Source organism: Aplidium turbinatum, chromosome 3, assembly GCF_918807975.1.
Source record: "Aplidium turbinatum chromosome 3, kaAplTurb1.1, whole genome shotgun sequence".
NCBI classification, from domain to species: Eukaryota; Metazoa; Chordata; class Ascidiacea; order Aplousobranchia; family Polyclinidae; genus Aplidium; species Aplidium turbinatum.
The window spans coordinates 1149578-1175622 of NC_137474.1; the positions used below are offsets into that span (position 1 = coordinate 1149578).

General features: G+C 41.4%; 1 protein-coding gene across 1 annotated transcript; it reads left to right on the forward strand.

The window, feature by feature from the left end:
• LOC145767066 (bridge-like lipid transfer protein family member 3B) lies at nucleotides 1-25575 on the forward strand. Its single transcript, XM_082578811.1, has 31 exons — nucleotides 1-163; nucleotides 1486-1648; nucleotides 1761-1799; nucleotides 1891-1979; nucleotides 3720-3828; nucleotides 4154-4243; nucleotides 4638-4775; nucleotides 5512-5691; nucleotides 6181-6340; nucleotides 7196-7282; nucleotides 7481-7615; nucleotides 8126-8196; nucleotides 8397-8538; nucleotides 9030-9232; nucleotides 9581-9659; nucleotides 14184-14268; nucleotides 14758-14888; nucleotides 15288-15689; nucleotides 15855-15943; nucleotides 16339-16487; nucleotides 16914-17065; nucleotides 17734-17964; nucleotides 18234-18369; nucleotides 19125-19367; nucleotides 19619-19742; nucleotides 19900-20056; nucleotides 20301-20465; nucleotides 21977-22056; nucleotides 22508-22616; nucleotides 22701-23149; nucleotides 23389-25575. Exons 1-31 carry the CDS (start codon nucleotides 120-122, stop codon nucleotides 23452-23454), a joined length of 4497 nt encoding a protein of 1498 aa, XP_082434937.1. The 5' UTR covers nucleotides 1-119; the 3' UTR covers nucleotides 23455-25575.
• Nucleotides 25576-26045: the final 470 nt, after the last annotated feature.

Sequence of the window (26045 nt, forward strand, 5' to 3'; positions counted from 1 at the left end):
CTGAAAGGCCTTTTGGCTGTGATTTGTAGTTTTATCCAAAACAAGTGGATGTGACAGAGCACATTTACTTATTTATACATTGCCACAAAGAATCAGGTTGATGCTTTTACACCTCGGCAATGGCAGGATTAATAAAGAAGCAGATCCTGAAACATCTTTCCAAGTAGGTGTTTCTAGTTGTGGGATAAATTTTGTTCCTTTTGCACTAAGATGTTGTTTTCTTGTTACACAGCAGCAATCAGTTCTTGCTAAAAATACAAACAGTACCAGCAGCTGATTGATAGCCAGTTTACTAAGGGTTCACGACTTCACGTCTTTTAGGCGCCGGTCAAATAGACGTGTACACTGTGGCGTCAGGATATCTAGGTGCGGAGCACTGTGGCACCAGTTCATTTAGGTGCTATTCTTAGTAAAGTATGCAGATTGTATCAGCTCAGCTTTGGCAAAACCTAGTCGGGGTTTTGACAGAAAACTAAGTTACTCTTCACTCAAGCCTACTACCCGCTTGAATATAGGCTACTGTATATTTTTACTGATGTTAAATGTGTAGTTATTATTTCACTTCTTTAACTATAAGTGAACTCAGTCATGTTCGGAAACTTGAATAATTTATTGATAAAGCTTTCGCCGATGCAAACCTGGTCTAACAACAAATAAATGCCGAACACGCACATTAAAAAGACAATATATTTTTCTGTTCAGTATAACATTTTGTTTGAAATGCATTGCCGGTGCAGCTTCATTCAGGGAAGCCATTACATATTTTTTTTCAATATAATATTTTGTGCAAAAAGCATTGCCGGATAAAGCAGTTTCACTCACTGAAACCATGACTAACAATAAATAAATGCCGAACACATCAACACATGCATTAAAAAAACAATATATTTTTCTGTTCAATATTACATTTTGAGTGAAAAGCATTGGCCTACCTGCCAAGCTGATACAATCTGCAGACTTTACTAGGAATAGCACTTAAATGAACGGGTGCCACAGTGCTTCGCACCTAAATATCCTGACGCTACAGACCTACAGTGTACAATGTACATGCTTATTTGACCGACGTCTAACTGTCTGCGCCTAAAAGACTTGCTCCCTTTATTAACAATAAAGAAGTCAAACTGAATTTTGTATCTATTCGTCTACATAACCTTTTTTTCATATGTCAGTGATAAAATGTCTTATCATATCATTTAAAAGAAAGTTTGTTTTTTACTATTTGCTCCACATTTAAAAATGGCAACTGGATATATTTTTGTCGATGACGAGCTATATGACTGACTCTTGTGGTTATGATCAGCTCAATACTGGTTACTGGTAGTTTGTATTTTTTAAGTTGTCTGTCTCCACAAGTATCCAAAAGTACCAGGGCTACATTATAAGACTTTCTCCAGTAGAACAGTAGCACTTCCCCTACCACTGTCTGTTTTTTGTGCAGTAGTTTCTTACATACACAATTGACGCATGAATGTGACTGTTGTGTAGATTTGCCAAGAATTTGTCGGCGGACAGCATTCAGCTGAGCACTCTGAGAGGAGAAGGAGAGCTCTTCAACCTTGAGTTGGATTGTGTGGCCATTCAGAACCTGGTCAATCTTCCCACCTGGTTGCAAATCAATCACGCAAAGTGCAACAGAGTTCATGTCAAGGTGGTAGCTTATTCGTAGCTCACTCTTAGTGCCTAAATTATTCCACTAAAATGCTTCTTAAATGAACGAGGTATATTTTTTAGTTTCATGATACTACTGTTCAACTTCACAGATCCCTTGGACCAAACTGAAGACCAGCCCTATCACCATCGTAAGTTGTGTTTTAAAATCTTCTTAGTTGAATTCCAAAAACAATTTTTAACTCGGTCAATTAACTATACACTTACCTAAACAAATTTCAGTTCCTGGACTCTGTTGAACTTGATATGGTAACTTGTGAAAAACCACGTGAGCCTAATGGCCCGTCACCGATCGAAGCTTCAGCATCTGGGTGAGTTGGTTGAACTTCATTATTCATGATCAATTGATCATATCATCTACTACTTCTCTAATTTTTTTTTCTACCCAAAATCGATTTTATGATGGTCATTTTATTTTTGTTTGGATACGAAACGTACAGTGTGCAATGCATCCAATGAGAGAGTTCGAAAGACCGTAGCCCTGAAGTGGTCGATTCTGCACTCTCTCATTCAAACAGTTATACGAAAGAATTTATTGCGTTTTTAAGTAGCAAATTGACACAAAAACGAAGGAAGAACAGAAAAAGCAAATACGGACGCAAGAAATACTAAAAATAATAATAATAACAATGGATATAAAGTCAGTGGCAATATGAAGAAATCAAGTACGGTATTGTAATGTCTGGTTGAAGTTGGAAATTACAAGTAGCAGAAATTGAATGTGCAAGAAGAAGAAGTTGATAGTTGAGAGAATCATCATAAGACATTTTATAAATAAAACAGAGCTGGTTTCAAGTTATCTTGGTCCTTTGCAGTAAGTTATCGCATATGTGGCTGCTCACATTTAAGCATAGAATTTCCACATCGATCAATCGATGTCTCCACCCATTATGTTTTCATTTTGTTGAGAATATCATCATCTGAGTTCAATCCTTGATTGGCCAACTGGCATGACGTTGGTTACTTAATGGCTTGGGGCAGGGATGTCCAACCTGCGGCCTGCCTGAGATTTTTGTTTGCCCGCTAGTCATTTTCACTCCAAGTAGTATTTTTTAGCAAAATTGCTAAAAATTGAAAAATACTAGTTACTAACATTTTAAAATATTTTATTTCATTTACTCTCCAATCTATACAACAGTTCTTTTATTCACTGTGTAATGGGCCGGAAACGTTTAGTTTTTTGAACAAACTAATTGGTTTAAAATCGTTACAAACAGGTCTGTGGTACCTTGTATGTTCTATGCTTCAGTCGCAGTTTGGTTTGAAGGTTTAAATTGCATTGTATGCTGTTCCTCTCAAAGACCAGTTTTTGAGTCTGTAGGTTGGAAGTATGTTGTTGCGCTCGCTCATCTCACACACGTAGAATAACATCACAACACATGTCAAATTGAAGAGGGTCAGTTTTTATTTCACAGTCTGTCGATTCCCAAGAGCCCAGTTAACACTGTGATTTGTTTGCTAGCTCATAAAGCGAAGTAAGCAAGGATCTCGTTCTAGTGCTATGTCGCGCTATGCTGTGTTGCTAGGCTACCAATCAGTGGTTGGCACTGGGCAACCATATAACATATCTACAACGGCTTGACTGGAAAGGAACAGAAAGTAATTATCAGATTTTACTTGCCCATTTCTGTCGTCCCTCCGTGATGCATACTAGTAACCTCGATACCTTGAGGTTTATATCACTGTACCGGCCGTACCTCGTACGGATACTCAACCAAGGCGTAAGGTTTGTACGATCTTGGCGAATCTGGGTTGAAAGCATTATGTGCTCAAATTTTGCATCATCAGTTTCCAATGAGGCAGGGTGTGAGTGGTTCATGCTGAAAGCATTTGACCTTTGCTTCTTCAGACTAACTGTGCTAAGCGGATTTAGCAGAATTGTAAAATTGGCATTACGTCATGATTGTTGACCACAGTTAGTGAAGTCGAACGCCTCGTGGGTGTGTCAGCATTAAATTGTGGTCTATTGCTAAGCCTGTGAAGCTTTATTTTGCCCTGACGATTACCTCGTATAGACTGTATTTGAATTAATTACAATATTCATGTTACAGCGGGGACAGTAGTTTTGGATTCATTCAGAAGGTATTGGAAGGAATGGCAGTCCGCATCAACTCCATCAGTGTCAACTTCTCATCGGCTGTGTTTAAGGCCGAGTTCCAGGTAAGCTCGTGATGCGTCATCTAAAGAATAGGTTTACCGTCTTCTTTTTTCTTCTTTCAAGCACCCCCTTTCTTATATTTTGGTTTGCGCTATGTTCCTTAACATCAATTTAAAGTTAATAATATTGCCAACACAGGACAAATGCCGTGTCCGCTTTTGGATTTATTTTGTGTATATTGCTGACTCGCGCAACGGGTTTCATTTGTCCTGGGGGTGCCCCGGTGACGTCATAACCAAACATCAGTGGCAAGAGATGACATCAAAGCGCATGAACTAGCGAGAGACGCGCACTTCTTCACCTTCAGTTCGTTGTTATCGTTTTCAGCTCTCCCAGTTGCTCGTCTACAGCACCGATCCGGATGGCAAGAAAGCTGACCTGCGCTTCACAAGAGTCGTAAACAAAGCATGGGGACAGGTACGTATGACTACTACTAGTGCTGTTCGTTGTGTTAATTGGGACTGTCTGGGACACCAGGGAAGTTAATCTTACAATAGCAGGCCAACATCTTGTATGCCCTCAACTTACCACATAGTGAGTGGGACCTTTAGCATACAATTCCGTTGCAAAAGAATGCGTCAATCTGTGATGCATCAATAAAATCCAGAAGGCCCCACAGAAGAGCGATAGTGACTTAGCAGTCTTACGTCACTACAAGAATACAAAGTTTCAAAACCTGGGTAACTTTATTACATCACAAGACTTACTGCAGTATCATTAAGGATCGGCTTGCGGGTTGGTTTCAAGATGTTGTTGCCCCGTTACTTCAGTTGAAACAAATTGTTTCATCCATCAATCGCCTCCTTTCCAGGTGCTGACGTTTAAGAAGATCACGTGGCAGACTATGCGCATAGTGACCGATGCCGCATCGTTGCAGACAGGGGGTGCCACAACCCCCATCAGATTGATCACCAACCAAGCTGTTGTGAGAATCGTCATGAGGAGAAAGGTGATGATCTGGTTTCATTGAGATTGTCGGTTCTCAAACTTCATGCACTGTTGCGTCTCACAGATATTTTATGCATTATCACCCCCCCCCCCCAACTACACTTTGCCAACATATCCTCCACTTTGAAAATCACTGCAAGACACCAGTAAAGGAACTTTATCGATTTCTTAACAAATTAAATTACCTCTTTTTGTTCGATTCAATGTTTTTGTAACTCCAACTGACACTAATGGCTTAGTGTTATTGAATTATTCGCTATTGGACTGGTTGAGTTTTATAAACATTTGCAGTGTAACTTCAACTTTCGTTGTATAATTTCAACTTCACTTTGGAGTATAACTGTAACGCCTTATGGCCATATCTTATGTGTCATTTCTAATGAGTTTATTGTATTTCGTGAAGCAACGACCCATGAAGCAACAGGAAAATGACGTCATCGGTCATGATATTCTGTTTCTATGTTTTTTTAAATAACCAGCCTATAAATAGTGAAATATATTCGTTACAAGGCTACATCGTTGTCTTGTATTTGTGTATGTTTCTACCTCAAGCATTCTTTGTTTTTGTCGGGTACAAAGCGTCTACACTGCGTAAACCTTACCATGCCAGCGAACCAGACCTTCAACGTCTGCAGGCGTTGAATCAATGAAAAATAGGGATTATTTGCTAACTGGGCAACTAGACCTTTTCATGATGCGGACAGCATCTTAATTCACCTTCACGTTTGTCTTGGTAGACGTCTGACCTGTCGGTTCTCGCGACGCAGTTGTGGCTGCAGTTCGACGACCTTCTGTGGGTGCTGACGGACGCGCAGGTACAATCCGCCATGTTGTGCGTCAAATCGATTCGTGAAACCATCGAGCGATCGCAGCAGCAAGGAAGGTCACAAAACAGTGACAAGCCGCAGACTAACCAGGTATTGTGATCTCATACACTCATCCGTGATGTAAGTCGCTCACTTGTAAGAACTATTGCGGGGTTCGTAGAAGCTACTGTCTGTCAATTATCGCATGGAATAGAGAATGCCTGAAGCGATGAATTTTTCATTGCAGTAGTGCCAGCCATGTGGGCATACTGTTCTATTGATGGTAGTCTGGCCGGTTTCTTTTTCTCATTTGTAACTCCACTTACCCATTCTTTTACACCCTGGATAAAGGCGTTGGGTGTTTTCGTAACTATCTCAGCCAAGTGCCGAACATGTTTGTATGATTGAAAGCCAAGCGCCTTATGCGCTTGGTCAGTCTTCCTTTTGCCGTCTAGTTCTTGTGTCTGCTCCAAAAAGGCACATTTTGTGGATCTATTGTTGTAAAGTTTTTGGGTTTCTTACTTTTGTGTTTTATAAAGTTATTTTCATGAGTTAGTATAGATCTTATCAGCTGACGAGTGTGTTTGTGGATGCGTTTAGACAATTTCACCCCCCGCTACCCCCGGTGACGACGCGACCCCTTCCACCCCATGTGACCCCTACTTCATACGTCACATCATCCACGAGACGTCATACCATTGTGACATCGACAGGATCGACCTCCACATCTGTGACGATGGTTCGAACGCGAACGCTGAAGGTGACGTCACTATGACGAGTGTGTTACGTATCGAAAAGCGTGCTCGAAGTGTTCGGTCTTGCTTTGCAATTTGTCGGTTCGGCTCCCGGCTACATTTTTCGGGCGGAATAGCTTGCCTACCGAACGCTAAGAATTGTTGTTTGAAGAATTTGTTCGCACTTTGCACGCAATTGTTAACCTTTGAAAAGTAGTTTTATGAAAATCTAGCGCGTGCGCGTCTTTCTGGCTTGTTTATATTTTAAACCAACAACCAATAATGTGGTAGTGGTATTAATGAATTTGTGGAAGTTATTGATGTTCGTAAAACTTTAGAGCTGTTTAGAAACCACTGGCTTTAGAGTGTTACCAAATATTATGACTTATCCATAGCAGTTATTCAGTTAAATGATTTTATGTCTCCCAGCAGCAACCAAAATTCGTTGGCAAAAGAAATTATGCATCCAAGTTTTCTTCTGTTGCTGTGCCATAGCCACATCGTTAGCTCATTACTTCGACTTCTCAATGCTATACAAAAGAACACAGTTTGTCTTTAAAGGATTTTCAACCGACATAAAAACCCTTGCCGACCTGACTGCTGCGACGTCGAGATAATTAATTTAGACCGCACGAAACACGTCAAGAAATAGGCAAGAAACCACTTGTAATGGTGCAACAAAGCCGCCATGATGCATCTCAAACTTTTTATTGTGCTGCCCCTTTTCAGAAAATAATTTTGTATGCGACGCCTTTATGGGCAGTTTCTAGTATAAACTTCCAACTGTAGTCCCATTTTTAATTTGTGCCCCCGTCTGGGGTCGCGATTCATAGCTTGGGAAGCCCTGGTGTAACTAAATTTTGTCATGTTATTGTTCACAGCCACCTACAAGAAAGTGGTGGAAGGCGGCGCTATTCTGATAACCTTCTACAACCTAAAGATAGACCATTACCCCAGCCACAAAGCCGGTAAGGAAGCACGATAGTATGTTGGTTTGCTAGCAACAGATGCTGAAGGATATTGCTCCATTGTTGACTATCTGATATTATTAGCAAACAATCAAAGTGGAGTTAATGGACGAAGCGTGATTTTCCGAATCAATTTAAGTTTACTTTGTTGGTAATGACGTCACACGTGGGATGCTGGAACCTTCTATAATTTCCCAGGGAAAAGTCGAGCTCACTTCCGCGATTACAATGACATCGCTTCGTGCCGGGATAAATGGGCGGAAGAAATTATCGTGAAGTTTCGAAAGGACTTTGTTGATTTGAAGAAGGCGGCAACTGCGGCCGGTTACGTGGGTAGGTTGTGTAGATACGTGATGTAACAATCTGGGCTCCCTTTGTGCTATTGTTTAACCTCTAGCAGTTTCACCAACGCACGCGGATGGTTCACAACTGTGACGTCAGAGATCAACTACACTTGCAATGGCGTCACTAAGTCGTTGGCTGCAGATTTGGTAACTTGTTATCAATGATGTGGCTTAGTGGTGAGAACGTTTGCCCGACGCTCAGTAGGTTGTCGGTTCGACTCCAATTGAACACGGCTGTGTCTCGTCAGGTCACTTAATAGATTATTCTTTTGGATACTTTTTTGTGTTGTTTGCATAATGTCGTGTAATTCCATTGATTCTTTGACTATTGTATTACCTGTTTTTGTTGTTGTGAATTAGCCTACTTCTCTACTAAAGTTCCATCTGATGACAAGTTTAAAAACGTTTCTTTGTCATCTCGTCCACTTCAATTTACCGGGTAGTTTGAGAAGTGACGACACTTTAACATGGCTCCACTTCATCTCTTGTTGTTATGTAGGACCCAAGACAAGCGCGAAGCTTTTAGAGAGCTGTCTCCTGTTGCGACTCGGTGACATCGAAGTCGGCCAGGTCAGTGGCTGTTGGGATTGGGTGGTGTATCTTTGTGGAGTTCTCCCTCACCCTAGAGACTACCCATGTTCTATGACGTATAAGATGCACCCCTATTTTGAAAGACTGAGGTTGCGCGGTGGCTAATTGTTTGGTTTGATAATTTCTGGTTCCTTTTAAAATTGTTAAATTGCATACATGCCGCTTCATAATGTGCCCAGGTGTCGTCATCAGCGGACAAGGAGCGCCACAACAATAAGGTATTGTCATCTAATAGAAAGGAGTTGCTCCTCCCTGACGACATGCCCCTAGCAACGGTCATCATCACTGATTACTTCTTTCCTGATGGGAGAGATTACCCATGTGAGTGAAGTCTATCGTCGTTGCCACAAACTGTGAAAGTTTCTGGGATTTTTATTCACATTGTTTGTTGTTTGCTCCAAAGCTAATTTAATCTCTCTCTGTATTTGCTTCAAAGAAGCCTGGTCTTCATCCCGCGACATCAGGGTCGACCAGTTGTCTGCAGCGACTCCCCCATCTCTCTCTGTTTGGCATTTTCAATTTTCAAGTTTATTTTTGTCAGATCATCCCTCACAGTGTCTTCCCTTGACTAGAAGTTGTTTCCACTTTATCGTGAGCTAGCAGCTAACCCAGTGACGCCTGTTTTTGGTTGATGGTCTGCAATTCTTACATTACCTGGCTGGTTGAAATAAACATAATCTTTTCATTTTTGGAATATGTTTTATGACGTCATTGCTTGTCATAGCTCGTACAGGATGAGCGATTACTTTCATAGATTCGCCCAATAACAACCGACTCGATTGAAGTTTTAAGACACTTCATTTCCTCCACAGCTCCTCATAGCAATATATTCATTCGCGCGACCGCCCCTAACATCCGGGCGCACTGGCCCTCCCTCTTGTGGATCAATCAACTGGCCCTATCCACCATGAAGTCTGTTCAGAAGATGTTGGAGGACTTGGGCGTGGTGGTGGGAGGAGGAGATCCCTTGGAAGAGGAGCACACGGACATCCGGGTGGAGGCCCTCATGCCGAAGGTAGGTGTGCACAAGTTGTTGTAGAGTTTGGTATATAAAGTAGAAGACCAGCTCCAGCATGCGATCTACCAGCTTGTCAATCAACACAGTAAACGAAATAGCTTGCTTGGATTTCAACTGACAATCTTCTCAACTGCATGGCTGAGATCTCTGGTACGGCATTCAAAAGGCCACCGGTTCGACAACGCTCAAGAGCATGCGGTTGTGTCTTTGGCAGGACACTTAAAGACATGCCAGAAGGTGGACTAGAAGATTGGCTTCCTTGCCTTCCTATCCACCTAAGCTAAATTTCCAACTACCTGGTGTAAGCCTTATTTTTATGGTTCTTACAAGGTTTTCTCTTCCTAGATATTCGTTCCATCGGCGAAGTCATCAGACGATCCCAACTTTCCGGAGGGGATAGAGATAAACATATCCCAGGCAGCAGGTGGGTGTGGCCTTGCTCATCAGGAGGCATTTCCCCTACTGTTCCCATGATAGCTTAGTCGATGTACACCCGGTTTTGTGAACGAATAAACGGCGAGACCAAACAACAATAGTTCAAAACTCCTAAAACAATGCTCCTAACAAGTTCAAAATAATGCTCTTAACAAGTTCAAAACAATGCTCTTAACAAGTTCAAAACAATGCTCCTAACAAGTTCAAAATAATGCTCTTAACAAGTTCAAAACAATGCTCCTAACAAGTTCAAAACAATGCTCCTAACAAGAGTTGGAACTATCTATAACTTTGTTGTGTCTGTTCTTGTAATGAACGGAAAGCAAATATCGTAAAGCTTGCAGACAGTATCATGGAGTTTGCAAGCACATTGATAAAGTTCCCACATGGTGGCGAGTTGTGGGATGATATTTGTAAAGCACATTGCGCAGGGTTCCCACGCAGTCGGGAAAGTAGGGAAAAAGTAGGGAATTTGAAAACCCGTTTTCCAGACCGGGAAAAGGTCGGGAATTTTGTGAAACCTCCCTCGTGGTATTGAAAAAGTATGGAAAACCTTGATGACTAAATTATAGATAAAAAATCCGATATATTGGTATCGGTGATATCGGCCATTGTTTGAGTATCGGTATCGGCAAAATTTGGCTGATACTAAACATGTAAAAAAGGCGCTTGCTGCGGATTTTCTACAGAAGCAAAGATATAGATTTTTTAAAGTAGATTGATGTAGAAAAATAACAACCTGTTAAATTTTTGATATCTCACACTCCCATGACTTCTTCCGCACGCATTTTGGCATTGGTTGCTTGCAGTGATTCTTTCACTCAAACAAAACGTTTTGTTTCAGCAGTTTTGAGTTGTTTGATTCTTAAGTTGTAAAGGAGACTCAATTTCTCCAATATTTATCATTTGTGTTTCTTTTTTACTCTCAGCAGAGTATAAAACTTGTAAAAGTTTTTCATCCATACAACGTCATGATTGAAATATCTCAAATCGGCGTAATGACGTGACATCATCTAAACATTTTATCAAATAAGGAATTAACAAATTCGATCGTCACAAGTGGTTTGGTTGTGGTAAACAAATACGTTTTGACTTTGAAGTTCAGTGAAACAAAATATCCATTAATCGATATGTAATATATGTACTGTAGTCAAATTCCATATCAAGAATAAGTCCATATTTTTTCAGGTTTATGTAAGCTCCATAGATCAGTAGGCACAACAAAACCTTTTACTGATTGGTTCAGTAAGGATTCGTGGTCCCGTTGCTCTCATATTTAGTGATAAGGTTGGAAGACATTACGTCGTGTATTTTCTATACAAATTGAAGTTTAAAATTTATTCTTTTGTTCATAGTCGTAATCCACCTTCAAAGCGGTATTACAAAGAACAATTTTTGATAACGGGGGCATCAAGAATAAGTCGACATGACTTTTAAGGTTTACATCAGCTCCGGAGATCAGTAAATATAAGGTTGTCATCTTAGGTGCAACAAGACCATTGATTGATTGGTTTAGTGAGGATTCGTAGTCCCCTTGCTTTCAATTTGAGTGATCATACTGATTTTCAATTTATTCCTACAAGACATTATGACTACGTAATGAAAAAATATATGATAACTAAGGATGGAAGACATTACGTCATGTCTTTTCAATTCAAAATGAAGTTTAAAAGTTATTCTTTTGTTTATACTCGTAATCCTCCTTCAAAGCGGTATTACAAAGAACAATGTTGTGGAGCAACATGCAGCTTTTCAATAAAGTTCGGGAACTGTTTTTTTCTTGTTCATCTGCGCTTTAAATACCGGTCATTCTCCGTTGTTCATCCACCAAGCAGTTTAGGTTGACTGTGGTTAGCCTACTTGCAACAGGAGTTATACTGTACAGACAGTGGTGTAGCGTAACCATGGCGTGACTTATTTAATTGTGGGGCACTCCAGAAGCAGAAATATTTAACTTGACATGAAAATTTAGCCTCGGGCGATTTTTGTTCTGTAGCCTAACATTCAAAATTTTACTTATTTCCGTATATACTCGAGTGCAGTTCGAGATTTTTGCAAGTGGTTTTCACCAGGTTCGACTTATACACGCGTCAAGCTGTTTCCAGCTCGGCAGCCTTCAAAGTTAACGCATTTTTGCTGTGGCAAAATTATTGCTGACCAGACACTGAGTGTGAAACAGCGTCGGCTGAAGTAAAAGTTTTGAATACGTTTATTTGCCGTGATTCAAACTTCAGTTTCAAATTTAATGATTTCTTGTTAATTCTAAACTTTATACACTTGTTGAGCAATACGCAAAGCTCACGAGACAAAAGAGCTGATTTGAGCAATCGATTTTTTTTTATTTTGCGTGTATAATCGTTCTTATTACATAACATTCCATGATCGTTGAAGTCGATTAGCGGCCGCATAAAACAATGATGTCAGGTTGGCTACGTGATAATAGCGGTAAGAGACATCGTTAATGCAGGCAATATCTGCGACCAAGACCACAATACCTCAGTCCTCAATCACGGTGGCCTTTCATTACTAAAACTTACTATTATGACACATAGGGGTGTTCAATTTCGATTTTCGATTCGATTTCGATTAAGGTGATATTCGAAATTCGTTTTTCGTATCGGACATATTCGAAATTATAGCCGCCCTTTCGGCTGAACGCGGTTGAAAGTAACGCGAGTGGCGCGAAGTCTGTCTTGTCGCATTTTGCAAGCGAAAAAAAGACTTCGACGCATACGCATCGTCGATCATGTGACTATCACACGCTCTCGCGGGTCCTGCACCAGGGATGCCAGGTTGGCATTTTTAATGCCAAATTTCACAAATTTCTCTCAAGAGTGAAGATAGCTAGGTTGTGCAATAGCAGAAAGTGTAGACTGAGCTTTGTCGCATTTTTATCCATTTTTTACCGAATTCATACGCGCCTAAGCCGTGGGGGCGGGTCCGTAGCCAGACCGCAGAGCAAGGGGGGGCAACTTTTTTTGGGGGGGGGCGAAAAAATTTAAATGGGCAAAATCATTATAATTGTAGCTGTTGCTCGAGAATGTTGAGATTTTGCCCAGAGGGGGCGAAATTTTTTTCAGGGGGGGGCGAGGCCCCCCTGGCCCCCGGCTGGCTACGGCCTGCGTGGGGCATATTTCTGTGTGGGGGCAACTTTTTATGCTGTGCTGATACATAAAACAATAGATGAACTAGCGATCGGCAGCAGGAAAACACTTTTTGAATGCAAAACGCATCAGCTTCGCGATAAATAATCACGATGAACGAGTTGCGATGCTGCAACACCAGATAACAAAATCTGTCATTTTTACATTGATTTAATGTCTGCAGATGTTGATTCAATGTAGAAATGACTGATTTTTCTGCCTGGGACATAGCAAAAATCTACCATTTTGTGTCGATTCAATGTCATCAGATGTTGAATGCACTCAAATGCACACAACATAATTTGCTACGTAGTCGGAGCGTGCGTTTAGCTTTATGCGCTTGAAAACATACTCGATGTCGCTTTCGAGTTGAAACCTCTGCACTCTGCAGTGAAATGTCGCGGCAGTGAATCGCTTGCTGTGAAAATGAACTTGCAGTGTTTGGGATCCCAGCGACCTCGGCTCCAGTGGAGCGATCGTTTTCAAAAGCTGGCCTGACCGTCACGAAGCTGAGATCCCGACTGACGGGTGACCATGTCGATCAGCTTGTGTTCATAAACACCAACATGGGCTTGGAGCTGTAGACGTTATTTTGTGTTCTTTTTTCGCAGATTTTCATGGCTTTTTTTCGCGTTTTTTAGCGAATTTTCATGTCGTTTCTTTCAATAAAATCACATTTTGCAGTGTGGTGAATAGTTGTGATATTCGAAATCGAAAGTCGGAAATCGAAAATAAATTGAATTTCGAATTTCGAATATTCAAATAATCGAAATTGAACACCCCTAATGACACAACAACAAAGACAATATCATTCATAAATCCTATTTATTGTACAATGATGTCTCTGTGATTCAGTGTTCAGAATCACAAAGACAGTGTTCAGTGTTCTTTTCACTTACTTCATTTCGTCAGTAGTGTGATTTTTAATTGTTTTGATTTGGCTTATGGCAGGTTGCCATGTCCTATGGAATGAGGCTTTGAATTGCAATTTTAGTATAAATGTGACAGTTTATTCAAACTGATTTCAGTTTGGGTCTTTTGAAAAAAAAGAGTTTTTTCTTCAAACAGGAATCTTCTACTGTACGGTACAGTATTATTATTTTTCATACTGATTCGAATGTAATAGAGTCCGGATATACAATTTTAAACCTGTGCATGATCGTGTTTGGAAATAATACAGCACAGAAATTTTCATTGATTAAGCACTGTTAACGCGCAATTTAGATCAAAATCAGGTTGGGAATTTTTTTAATTTAGTATTGAAAAAGTAGGGAATTTTTAGAATTTAGTATTGAAAAAGTAGGGAATTTGTTTATAAAAAATGTGTGGGAACCCTGATTGCGTCATCTAATAGATTCTGTATCTTCCAGTGACCAATTGTAGGTTCGGCGAAAATACCTCGAGGAAGGACTTAGCCAAAGTCCTTGGTAGCATCAAGCAGTCCTTCATTAACAGGTCAGTTCTTGAATGGAGTTGTTTGTTTAGAAGTGAATTGCACCAAGAATCATCAACTGTAGGTCAATGTTTCAGGTTGTCTTGAGCAGGTATGTTCTAACATTATTGCGTCATATACTGAGGTAACATCATAGAATTCCAACCGCAGATTGCGCGCAAAGCAGCTAGTGTGTTGTTTGTTTACTTGAAACAATGTTGTCCTATGATGAACTTTCTTACTTAGACGCACACGACCCCACAATAGCAAGGCTATCTTTAACTTGAACGACCACGTATCATTGTTGTCCAAATGGATGGTGTCCATCTTTAAATCGGTAGATTGAACTTGGAAGCAGCATGTGCTCATGTCGAAGTCTTGAAACTGAAGTTGTATTTCACTGCTGTCCAGCAACTACGCTTCGCAACAGGCAGTTGACTCAATGAAAGATTTTTCTGACAAACTTTGTGTAGTTTTTTTTTTTGTTTTAACCTTGAGACTTGTTAACATAGCAACGACACTGAGTTCCCATGCGACGGTGGCCATGACTACGAGGTTCTCCATCATTCCCTGAGCCACCATGCGGCCGGTACAGACACGCCCATTATCCGCGCGCTGGGAGTAGACAAGCCCGAGCTGAGAGGTTCGTGCAAGTGTCGAGTAACTGCTTCAGGACTTGATTTGTTGTCATTGTTGAAAAGGTTGTTGAACAGCGCGACCACCAGCAACGGTATTGCGACCACATTCTCTCACAGACATTGAGACAACAGTTTCCACAACGAGCATTGCGCGATACGGAAATATCTTCAAAAATTTTGTTTTTTACCATTTACCAGTTTGGTAGTTTCGAAACTCACTGAAAAAATTGAACAACTCACTTTTCTTGTGAATTTTTGCAAACATTCACCAGTTTACGATTTCGCTATGAGGATGCACAGTGATATTGAACAATAACATTGTAGCCTACAAGGCGTTTTCGATAAATAATTTCTTAACCTCTTTCGAGACAAACAACTACTTACGGAATGCGCTTTCCATGCAGCATCATCGCTGAAGAACAAGGCTTTCAAGGACGTGTGGTCGGTCTGGGTCCGCCAGGTCTGGATCGATTTCGTCATGAACGACTTGGCTGGGAATTCCCCCCACGCAAGGAAGTCTATCCCGTTTATTGATTCCATCCCGTTGACCATGTGGATCGCTAAGACCGACGTGTGCTTTCAACCCCCGCCCCCCATTAAGATGGCGCTCCGGCCCCATAGGACCGAGTCCCTCCCCACCACTCCCAGCTCCTCCGAGGTCACCCCCGTCCAGGCTAGTCGCAGCGAGGACGCGATTGCAACATCTTCAACCTCCATGGATGAGGGGGAAGATGCGGAGACCATGAGAAGCGAACGACCCAGAAGGAACCAAACGCTCCTTAACTTCTACCGGCACACATTAGAAGGTGATGATTGCGGCTACTGATAACAACTGATGATAATGCTACTCATGAAAAGCTAATGATGATGACGTTAATTTCGAGCATCGTCTGTTCCCATGACACACTCACATGTCGTTGTGTCCTAATTAACTGCAGAACGCAAAATATGTGAATATTTACATTTTCCAGAAGAAGAAGAAAAAAAGCGCGAACCTCCTAAACCAGTGAGAACCATCGAAGGCCCCGCCGCCACTTACGTGTTGGTCGGTACAGAGAAGGTGAGTGGCTGGTCAGTAGTTTGTTCAGTAACTTCTTGTTCCAAACTAACCTGATTGACTGGTGGCCGACCATGAACGTAGAAAGTTGTACTTTACCAACCAAACAGCCCTGTGAGCGCATTCTCTACTGGGACGATCCACCTTGACAGGTTTTGCATTTTGGGGATGGAACTTGGATGACGCAACAACCTGTCGGTTTTCAACCTTAACCTGGTACCAACTGGTGTGGATTTATAAAAAAATACTTTTGTTGGAGAATCGAACCCCTCCCCTATCTTTTCAATCTAGTACTCCAGTGCTTCGTTATTTTATTAAAACGAGCTTTATGAACACCATGAATACTAAATAGTTGGGAGGTTGTTCCAGAATTCCTAATGATCATGTGATGTTGTCAGCCCGTGCGTGTGATGTTGGATCATCATCAATTCCTCTATCTCCTCCGACTCGCTGAATCCATAGAGAGTGTTGGTGAGAAGGCATACAGCGACACGAACACCATCTTGTCGAGTACGAGTGTGAATCCAGACCCCGCCAACCTGGCAAGGTGAAACGTTTCTACATTTTGTTTGTGTCATGAATAGGTTGTGGTTTAACTAAGAAAACTTTCTTGTAAACCTAACCCTGATAGATAAATCAGAGCTTTAATAGAGAATTCGCTTTGTTATACCACAGATATGCAAAACTTATGCAATAGATTGAGTTTCACTTTTAGCAGCATGATCGTTGCTTACTTCACAATGTAGAATGTACTAACGACCTGTTTTAGCCTGTTTGAACTGCCGACGCAAGCCTGGTCAGTGATGCATGATTTATTTATTTTATCCTCTAATTTATCTCACTCTACTATTTTCACTAAATTGTGTTTTATCTGTAGACGAAGTTTATCCCTAGCCTGTCTGCCATCTTGTGGATGTATGTATGATGTACATCATTCTGAAGGTACATATGTAATCTAATTAGTTTCTCCCAGCTCTGAAGATACTGATGGAAGTGACGGCGACTCGACTGCTGTGAGACTAGCTTTGCCCTCAGTCGATCTTTTCCTTGTTTTGCGTCCAACTGCTGATGCTCAGTCATCCGTGACGAATCCAGCCAATCATGATCCCCCATCACCCCTTATACGTAAGCAGCAATACGTCTGTGATCTCATTTTCTACATTTGAAACATTATTGATGACGTGACAGTGACGATAGTTCCCGTCACAAACAACATGATCTCATTTTAATCACAGTTTAAAATTTTAAGTTAAAATTATCCACCAATGTCCTGTATACCGACCCAGGATAGACATGTAGACTTAAGAATGCTCGATGGACACACAATCCATCGGCTGCTGCGCCTGAATATAACAACGTGATCTGCGGCGGCCTCAAACGCAGAAATTGTGTCGTTTAATCATAACCATTAACCAGACAAAGCCAAGTCCCACTACTGCGTCAGCGGTTGCGTAGTCAGGGAGAAGTAAACAGTTTTCAATTTTTATTTTTGTTTTCCCCCTGGTCCCCAGTATATTTGTTTAAGTTCAAATACGCAATAAACCAAAAGTGAAGTTTATAGTAAAATTGTTGTGTTGTTTAATGGTCAAAACATCTTGCCTTGTAAAAGTTTGTTCTATGTACGAATTGATTGTGTCACAGCAACCGTGGTTGTACGGCGTTTGATTTCACAAAAACATGGATATTCGAACTCTCCTAAGTAGCGAATAGTTCGGATAACCGGTACTCTGCTGAATTTTGTTGCTGTTGCGTTGATGAAGTTGCGGTAAAAACTAATTCCATGCTTGTATCAGGTCCCCCAGTGATTCCCCGCTTTCCAAGCCCCGCCCCATTCAGCCCCTCATCGGACTCTCTCCAATCAGTGACACCCGCTTCCTCGGTATCCAGCTCCCTGGACACAATCAGCATCCTTGGAGAGGATGTCTCTTCACTTTCTTTGTTCTCGCCAACCTCGTATCTTGACTCTGATGCTCCATCTAGCGGCAAGTCCGATCGTCCTTCTTTACCTGCATCACCATCGCATGGTGAGTAATGAGTATGTTGCTATCTGCTCGTACAATGTGGAAAAGCTAGGGATAACTCAAAGTAGGTCATTGGTGATCATCTTGATCTTAACTTCTCCCCAACAACCATGTGAAAACATTTCGAGCCGGAAAGTGACTCGTGCTCAGTTTGTTTTGCTGCTAACAAATATACAGCTGGTTATCGTCGTTCAGCTTGACGCAGACTTGTAATCCTTTGATGCCTTGGCAACACTGGTGTAGTGGCTAATTATATAATCCTTGTAACCTAGCAACCACCAGAAAAAGAGGGATGACCGATCCTGCCGAAACGTTGCGGAAGAAGACTGAGTTTCGCTTGAACAACAAACTGACGGAATTGTCATCTCCGATAGCGACGAGCGCGCCTCTTGACAATGTTTCGCACCGGTAAGAAATGAGCGTCATGTTCGGATGGACTATGACGTCGAGTTGTTGATCTTACGCATGCGACAATCATGATTGTGGGCGGACGTGTGCTCATTGTCTTCATAATTAAATCCTGTTAGTTTCCACCGGGATGTGTATTGTCACGGGGCTCAAACGTCTATGGGACAATGAAGCAAATCGTTTGTTTCTGCTTTTACTTTTTGTTCATAAGATGAACCTTGCAGCTTTTGCTAGAGAAGTAAATAGCTCTGGTGTACATTCAAACATTTCGTAGTTGACCCCATTGACGAATAAACGTGTAAATATTTTAAGATCTAATTAATTTATCGATAAATTATTTGAAATCTAAACGATCCAATGAAAAATTTCAAACCATTTGCTCATGCCCAAGAATATCTGTTAGTCTCCTGCAGGTTTTTTTTAGGGTTTGGTTTGGGTGACCGCTAAGTAGTTTTAAGAGACCGCAAGTGTTTCATTTAAATACCAAAAAATAGCCATATTTGCTTAAGGCATTGGGAGAAACAACCATTACTTTTCTACTGTAGTTGCAAGTCCAAATTTTGGGAAACCGCTGGAAAAATTTGGGGGACCGTTTCGGTCCCCCAAAACACCTTAAAAAAACACTGGTCTCCTGCATGAAGGCGACGCCGCGTGTTTGCGTCGGCTGGTGCGAACCGGGGCCTTTGTCTTCTGCTGGACAGAGAACGGGCCGCAACTGTTCAATGCATCATAAGATTAACATGAGCTTGTTGTAGATCCGCAACAGTCAGCAGCAGCGGCTACCTCACAGACTCTGACTCGATGGCTGCTATGGCAACCCGGCAGGACGACGATTGTCAGTCTATCGCCTCTAGCGGTACGAGCTCTCTCGACCAGTTTGTTTTTCTTGACATGGAATCATTGAATGGAGCAGATGGAACGGACAAAAGGAAGACATCAAATGCGGACAGGAGTTCCACTTCCGGCTCCTTGCCATCCGAGATCCTGTCACCGATTCGGTATGTGTTACATCATAAAAGCAGCGCTCTAACTTTATCTTTGTACTGTGGTAATGCCATCTTAGCTGTCATCTTCACCACTATATTTCTGTCCATCCAATAATCGTAGTCTCTCTGTGACATAACAAATCAACTGATTACTTGTGGAAGACGCAATTTGTTTCTTCAACGGCATCGAGCGATGGCCTTTAAATCGCCTCATGACGTCACACATCGTCAGTTGTCCTGTCTACGTCACAATGTGTTAACAGAACCACTCCCTCTCCTCGCGGGATGACGGACTCTCAGGCGACGATGGTTGGAGGGAATGCCACGACTTCTGTTGAAGAAGCCAAAGAATACCATGAGAAGCCTGCACTCTGCATGGATGCTATGGTATGTCATTTCAACTTGTGACGTATGCTATCTCTATCTATGACGTATTTATGTTTCCTCTATGACGTATATCAGAATTCCAGCCCTTCTAGGGTGTGCGTCATAGGTTGATTTTTGACGTAGCACAACACCCACAACAGTACATTCTGCTTTGTAGGTCTTCCTCCTCAAGATATCAGCGACCAATGGGATTCCTTTATGTGTGGATTCTCATGGCGACAGCTCATCGATACGCATCGTTGCTCATGACCTCGACTTAACCGAGTTCGGCAATATGACGCGCGATGACGTCATAAACCTGTTTTCACGTCCAGGTGGGCTACGGCTTCTGTAAGAATTTTTTCAATCGCAATGACTTAGCGTTATTTTCTGACCAGCCGATTCATCATGACTCAGCTGATTTGATTTGCATTTGTAGTAACAAATATACACCACTTGGTGATGTGGAAGCGCAATGTCATGCGACCACTGTTGCAGTGGTCGCCAGCGTAGCGGTGAATCAGTTGATGTAGCTGGTACTTTGTTTATGGCAACAATAAAGTGATAAGTTTCTTGCAGCTTCTAACGAGACGAAATGCCCCAAAAGTACCCAACCTTCACTACGCATGCGCATTGATTCGGGGACTTGTGCCACGAGGTTCTACCCATTCATGGACACCCACATGGGGATCAGGGTGATGGGGGTCACTGAGAAGGTCATGGCGTCCACACTGGCCAACATAGGTCTGTGTTACTTGATTCTCATTGACTTGATGGAATCCAGACAGAAAATTAATCGTTTTTTATATTGATTCAACATCTACTCTACAGACGTTGAATCAATGTAAAACGTGGTTGATTTACTGGCTAGAAGCTTGCGCTAGCCGTCCAATGTGCAATAAACTTGGAAATCTGTAGTAATGAGATCGATTTTCAATTACAATACTTTGTTTTTACTGCAATTTCCAACATCTCACTGTTGGATAGCTATTAGCTAGTCGTTGTGTTGTTCGGTCGTCGCCGCCCAACAAAGCCGGACTGTTGTTTGTTTCATTACATTATTAAAAGAATCTGTTAATTGCATTTTAAAAAACAATTACTTCACCTTCGATTCTAAAAACTACTTACAACTTCAAGGCACAGCCATGGGCACTAAAATGGCTCCGAAATATGCTAACATTTTCATGGCAAACTTTGAAAACCAGCTACTTCAATCTACAAAACACAAGCCACTCTGTTACTTAAGATACATTGATGACATCTTTATCATTTGGACAACGGGAGAACAATCACTTTTAGACTTCTTTGATTTTGCCAATTCGCTTCACCCCACTATTCGCTTTACATTAAACTACTCTTCAAATGAAATAAACTTTCTAGACACAACTGTACACATTATTAATAACAAAATTGAAACAGAACTTTATTGTAAACCTACAGATGCACATCAATACCTTTTACCCACCTCATGCCATCCATCTCACGTCACTAAAAATATTCCATACAGTTTAGCACTACGCCTTCGCAGAATATGCTCGACAACTCAATTTTTTGATAAACACACCCAAATTTTAAGCATTCATCTCAAAACACGAAATTACAAAACTAAAATCATAACTGATGCCATTAATAAAGCTAAAGCAATGAATCGTGAAAGTCTTCTTGAGCAACAAAGTCTAATAAAAACCACTAACTCTAAACGTATACCATTCGTCACCACATATCATCCCTCACTTCCTAACATCAAAAAAGTATTTAATAAATTTGATTACATTTTAAAAATTGATGAAAATTTGAAAACTTTATTTCCAGATCCTCCACTTCCTGCTTACAAAAGATGCCCTACTCTTCGTGATCTTCTAGTCAAAACTAACCTTAAACCTTTACATTCCACCTTGACCCCACCTGGTTTCACCCATTGTAACAGAAATTTTATAACCATCTTAATAGTATATCATTCTTTATTATTGTTGCAGTTTATACTGATGAAGCCACACTTGTGTGGCGAAAGCTCTGTATTTAAATAAACCGATTCTTCTGATTTGGTGTGATATTGTTTACTTTATTTAAAATGTTTTGTCACACCGTGCATCCCAGTGGATCATCAGTTGAATTATAGGAAAATTTGATGAAAAGTTTAGGAACGAAGTTTTGTTTTGGAATGTTGTTTGTTTGTTTGCAACTCATCGGGCATTGTGTTGTATGAATTCTCCATTGTTTATAACAATCGTAACTTTATTTGCTATCGACTTCAGGAGCATTCTTGGAAGATGACGTGGCCCCGGAAGTGATTCCCATGACGATCGAAGCCCATGACGTCACCCTTACGATAGAGGTGGGTCGAAATATCAAGAGCTGTGGAGTCGAAATGATCTTAGCATGTCCGGAGTTGAAAGCTCCGGATATTTTTCGCCGGACCGCAGCCCCTGTAATATCCCGCTGGGGTAGTGACACCTGACGTAGCGATTTTAGTTTAAAGACAATATTTTTCTCGTTTTGGCGCCAAATAAGTTCGCAGCATCTCGATTACAACTTGGGAAGCGAAACCAGCTGCCGGACATGAGCCACCGAATGGAACATCGTGTTTCAGCTTCATCGGGAAGAATTGTTTCCGTCGCATGGTCCCGACGAAACCTGAACCATGTTGTTCCGCAGCTAAGTAACATCGCTAGTATGTTGTCATGAACTGTAACGAAGTGATCTTTGTACTGATGAAATAAAGAATGAAGTTCACCAGATATTTACAAACCATTTACATCAGCGTTGATAACGTTGGTTGTCCACAGGACGATGGCGACCCCGTCTACCCCACAACCGTCAAGTCCCCTCCCGTTGTCCTTAAGGTCGACAACATCGGTGTGCGCTGCGATGACGCAGGTGTCTTCCACGTCACTGGTGAGTGGATGTGACGTCATAGACAGTACATAGAGCGACCACGTGGAAGATGCACGGAAGTGACGTTTTGCAATTTCTTTTCAGCTCGGTCTTCTGCGACTTCTCCGTCTCAGCTTCTGACGTCACTGTACAATTCTTCCAATTGCAGTAAAGCTCCGCCCGCGTCGGCCAATGACGTCACAATTCAAACACTTCCTCACCAAGACACGCCGCAACATGTCGAAAGATGTAATGATGACGTCACTGATGATGTGTCCACAGCTAATCCTTCAATTAAAGCGTCACCCAGTGATGTAACTGTTAAAAAAGATGAAATGAATGTATCGCATGATGTCACTGATGATGTCATGGTCGTTAATAACAACGACACCCACTTAAACATAACCACCGACAGCGCTCCCTCGTCTCAACTCAACCAAGAACAGCCGGTTGTCAATGGTGATGTGACATCACACGTTTCGTCGTTAGAAAAACAATTGAAAGAAATGACCGAAGAAAGGGACTCTTTGTTGACCGCATTACGTCACATGCAGGTAAGATGTGACGTCATTGTGATGATTAAGATTTAAACAATTCGTTGAATGTTTATCTTCGGACAGCAAACCTCTCCTGAAGTTGACAGAGCGGCGCGAACCGAAGTTCTTGCCTGTGACGTCAGACCGTCATTTGAGGTTTTAAACCAGACCGTGATTGAAGGTTGACCCGCAACGGCTTGAGGTTCGATGACACGATATTTCTACACATGACATCACATTGACGTCATGCTTTTCAGGAGGAGCTGATGATGAGCGAAAATGATAAATCGGATTTAAGGATGAAGTTGAAACAGCAGACCTAGCGAAGTCATCGTCGTCTTGTGACGTCACAATCCCTCTCGTGCAATCGTTGCGAAGTCGTTCGATCGTTTGCTGCGAAGATTCGACGCGACACTCTTTTCTCTATCTTTATGTTGTTTCAATGTTATAGTTAGTTTAATAAATGCGAAAACAATGTTTGTTGATGAAATCGACCATTGCTTTTCAAAACCACCCCCTTGACGCCCGTTTTTTTTTTGACTTGAACCTTTCCAGTCGAGGTCTCTGCCTTCTACGATCCTTTACACAGCGGCGGTTACATATCAATTGATAAAATGTTTTGATGTTTACTTGGTGACTTACGTGTGTGACACTGGTCCTTCTACCGTAGTTGTTCTGTTGTTGAAAGTGGTTGAAGATGCAAAGTTAAGAACTTCTCATCTGCGCTATTACTTTATGCATTGCTCTGTTTATTTGTTAAACCAGTGTCAAAAATCATTTGATTCATCACACGAAGCAGACTACATAAGTCACCACAACTTGCAAAGCTTGTAATTTGTTGTCCAGGTCGTTCCTCAGCTCAGATATTTAATTTATATTGTTGATTGATTTTATCGATGTTTTGTTGATAATATTCATCCGCCTCGCGAGATACGTCACTGTCTTCGGTTGGCAAAGTAAGTGTTGCCAGTCGACCATGGAAAGATTGAACCAACAGAACTAATTGCTTCTGGATCTCATTAATATCTCGCTTATTCTCGGCACATTTTCGTCGACTACCGCTTTTGTAGTGAAATACCTCAATGGAATGAACATGAATGCGATGTGGCATATTGTCAACATAAAATCGAATTCCCACAATTTCAGCGCAATATTGTGCTTTTGTCACAGACTATATCGGTGACGTTAGTGTCAAAAAAATTAATTTGAAGAAAAAGGCTGCAAGGAAATGTTAGATCGAAACGGGGATTGATCCTTCCAGTGTGGGCGGATATACGTGTTTTGTTGTAGGCTACACTTTTTTTGTTATTGTACACTTTGTCTTTCAGTCAATTGAAAAGTGAGGTTAAGAAATATTGGCTTCCGTGGTGACATCTATGTCGGTCTTTTTATCGGTTTGTCTATCCTATTGTGTGACGTTACAGTTCACGTGCCATACTAAAGTGAGTACGCCCGCCAACTAGTGTTGATAGTTGCATGTTCGAAATTTTCCTCCCATCGCATGTCACTGTGAATGCGACACCTGGTGTTCATACTTCACCGGTCTCGTACAATTTTCTCTTAGTTGGTGCGTCCTGTCGCCAGATATTTTTTATGTATCACCTGCCCAATTGCTAATAAAAATTAGCTCAATCAGTTACAAGTTGAAACAGGCACAAAATTTGAAAGTTTGCACAAATTAAAGTCAAAATAACGAAGTGTTTTTGCTAGAAATGATATTTTGTGAAATTTGTAGTGAAATGAAACTAAAGCCACCAGCACACAAACCGCGACTCTGAAACAAAACTGGCCCAATTCCGCAGGAAACCGCGGTACTGGCAACCCTGTCCTAGCTCCTTTTTGAAGTTTATGAAATTATGTATGCCCTTTGCCCCTTTCTATCCCCCATGTCCACTACAAGGCGCCTGCGAGCATCCGGGGCGCCGTAAGATCGCCATGCCAACGAGGATGACTTATTACGCCATCTGGTTGCTATTCAGTACCTCCGTCGTTTTAACGTTGATAGATGGTCTCCAGCAGGAAAGAGGAGTTCTTGGAACTGGACTTCCTCACCGAAGGTAGTTGCTGAACTTACGCAATAACTCAGACAACAAAATCCGTCATTTTTACATTGATTCAACGACTGCAGTCGTTGCTGTCTGAGAACATATCCAATTTCGAATAAACGTAACATTCGATGTTATTGATTTGACGTTGACAGATTCGTCATTCCTTGAAGTCTGATCAATAATTTCAACAACTCCAATTGCTGTAAGGCAGTTAGTTGCGCTGCTGATTTCACAGATTATTATCTAACAACCGCCTTCATTTCGATTTTGTTTTCATTTTGCGTTATTTGATACGTCATTGTTACATCTTTGCAAATGTAACGATGACGTTACCTTGGTGCTGAGCATGCGATTGATTGTCACAGTGGATTTGTTTCAGCGAATAAATTTGTGCTGGAACAGAATTCTCATACTTGATGTGATTGATAGAATCTTATCCTTGGACTGGGAAAGCTTCTTGCAGAGCTTAATCCTGGCAGTTTCGCATACTTGTAGAAGTAGAGGCTTTGAATCACTGGCACAGGCTAGTCACCGAGATTGACAGAGTGAAGTTTCTGATTGTTGAAGTCTTGTTGCCGGGAAATTATTCCATCCCATACATTCCGCTGAATGGAGAGCAGTTGTTGAATTTTCTCAAGCGCACACTCCGAAAGTCGAACCAGCGTTGCTTGATTTGGTCCTGTCCCTAGAAATGTGCATTGTGCAAGCATCGGCTCTTGCCATTTGTTATCATTAGTCACTTGGAAGCAGCGAAAAGTGATTTGCAAACCGAAAAATAGGCATCGATTACGCGTAGGCGGGGAGACTCCCCTTCCGGTATGACCATGAGATATTTTTAAATTAATGTGTTTTCTAAAGCATTGACA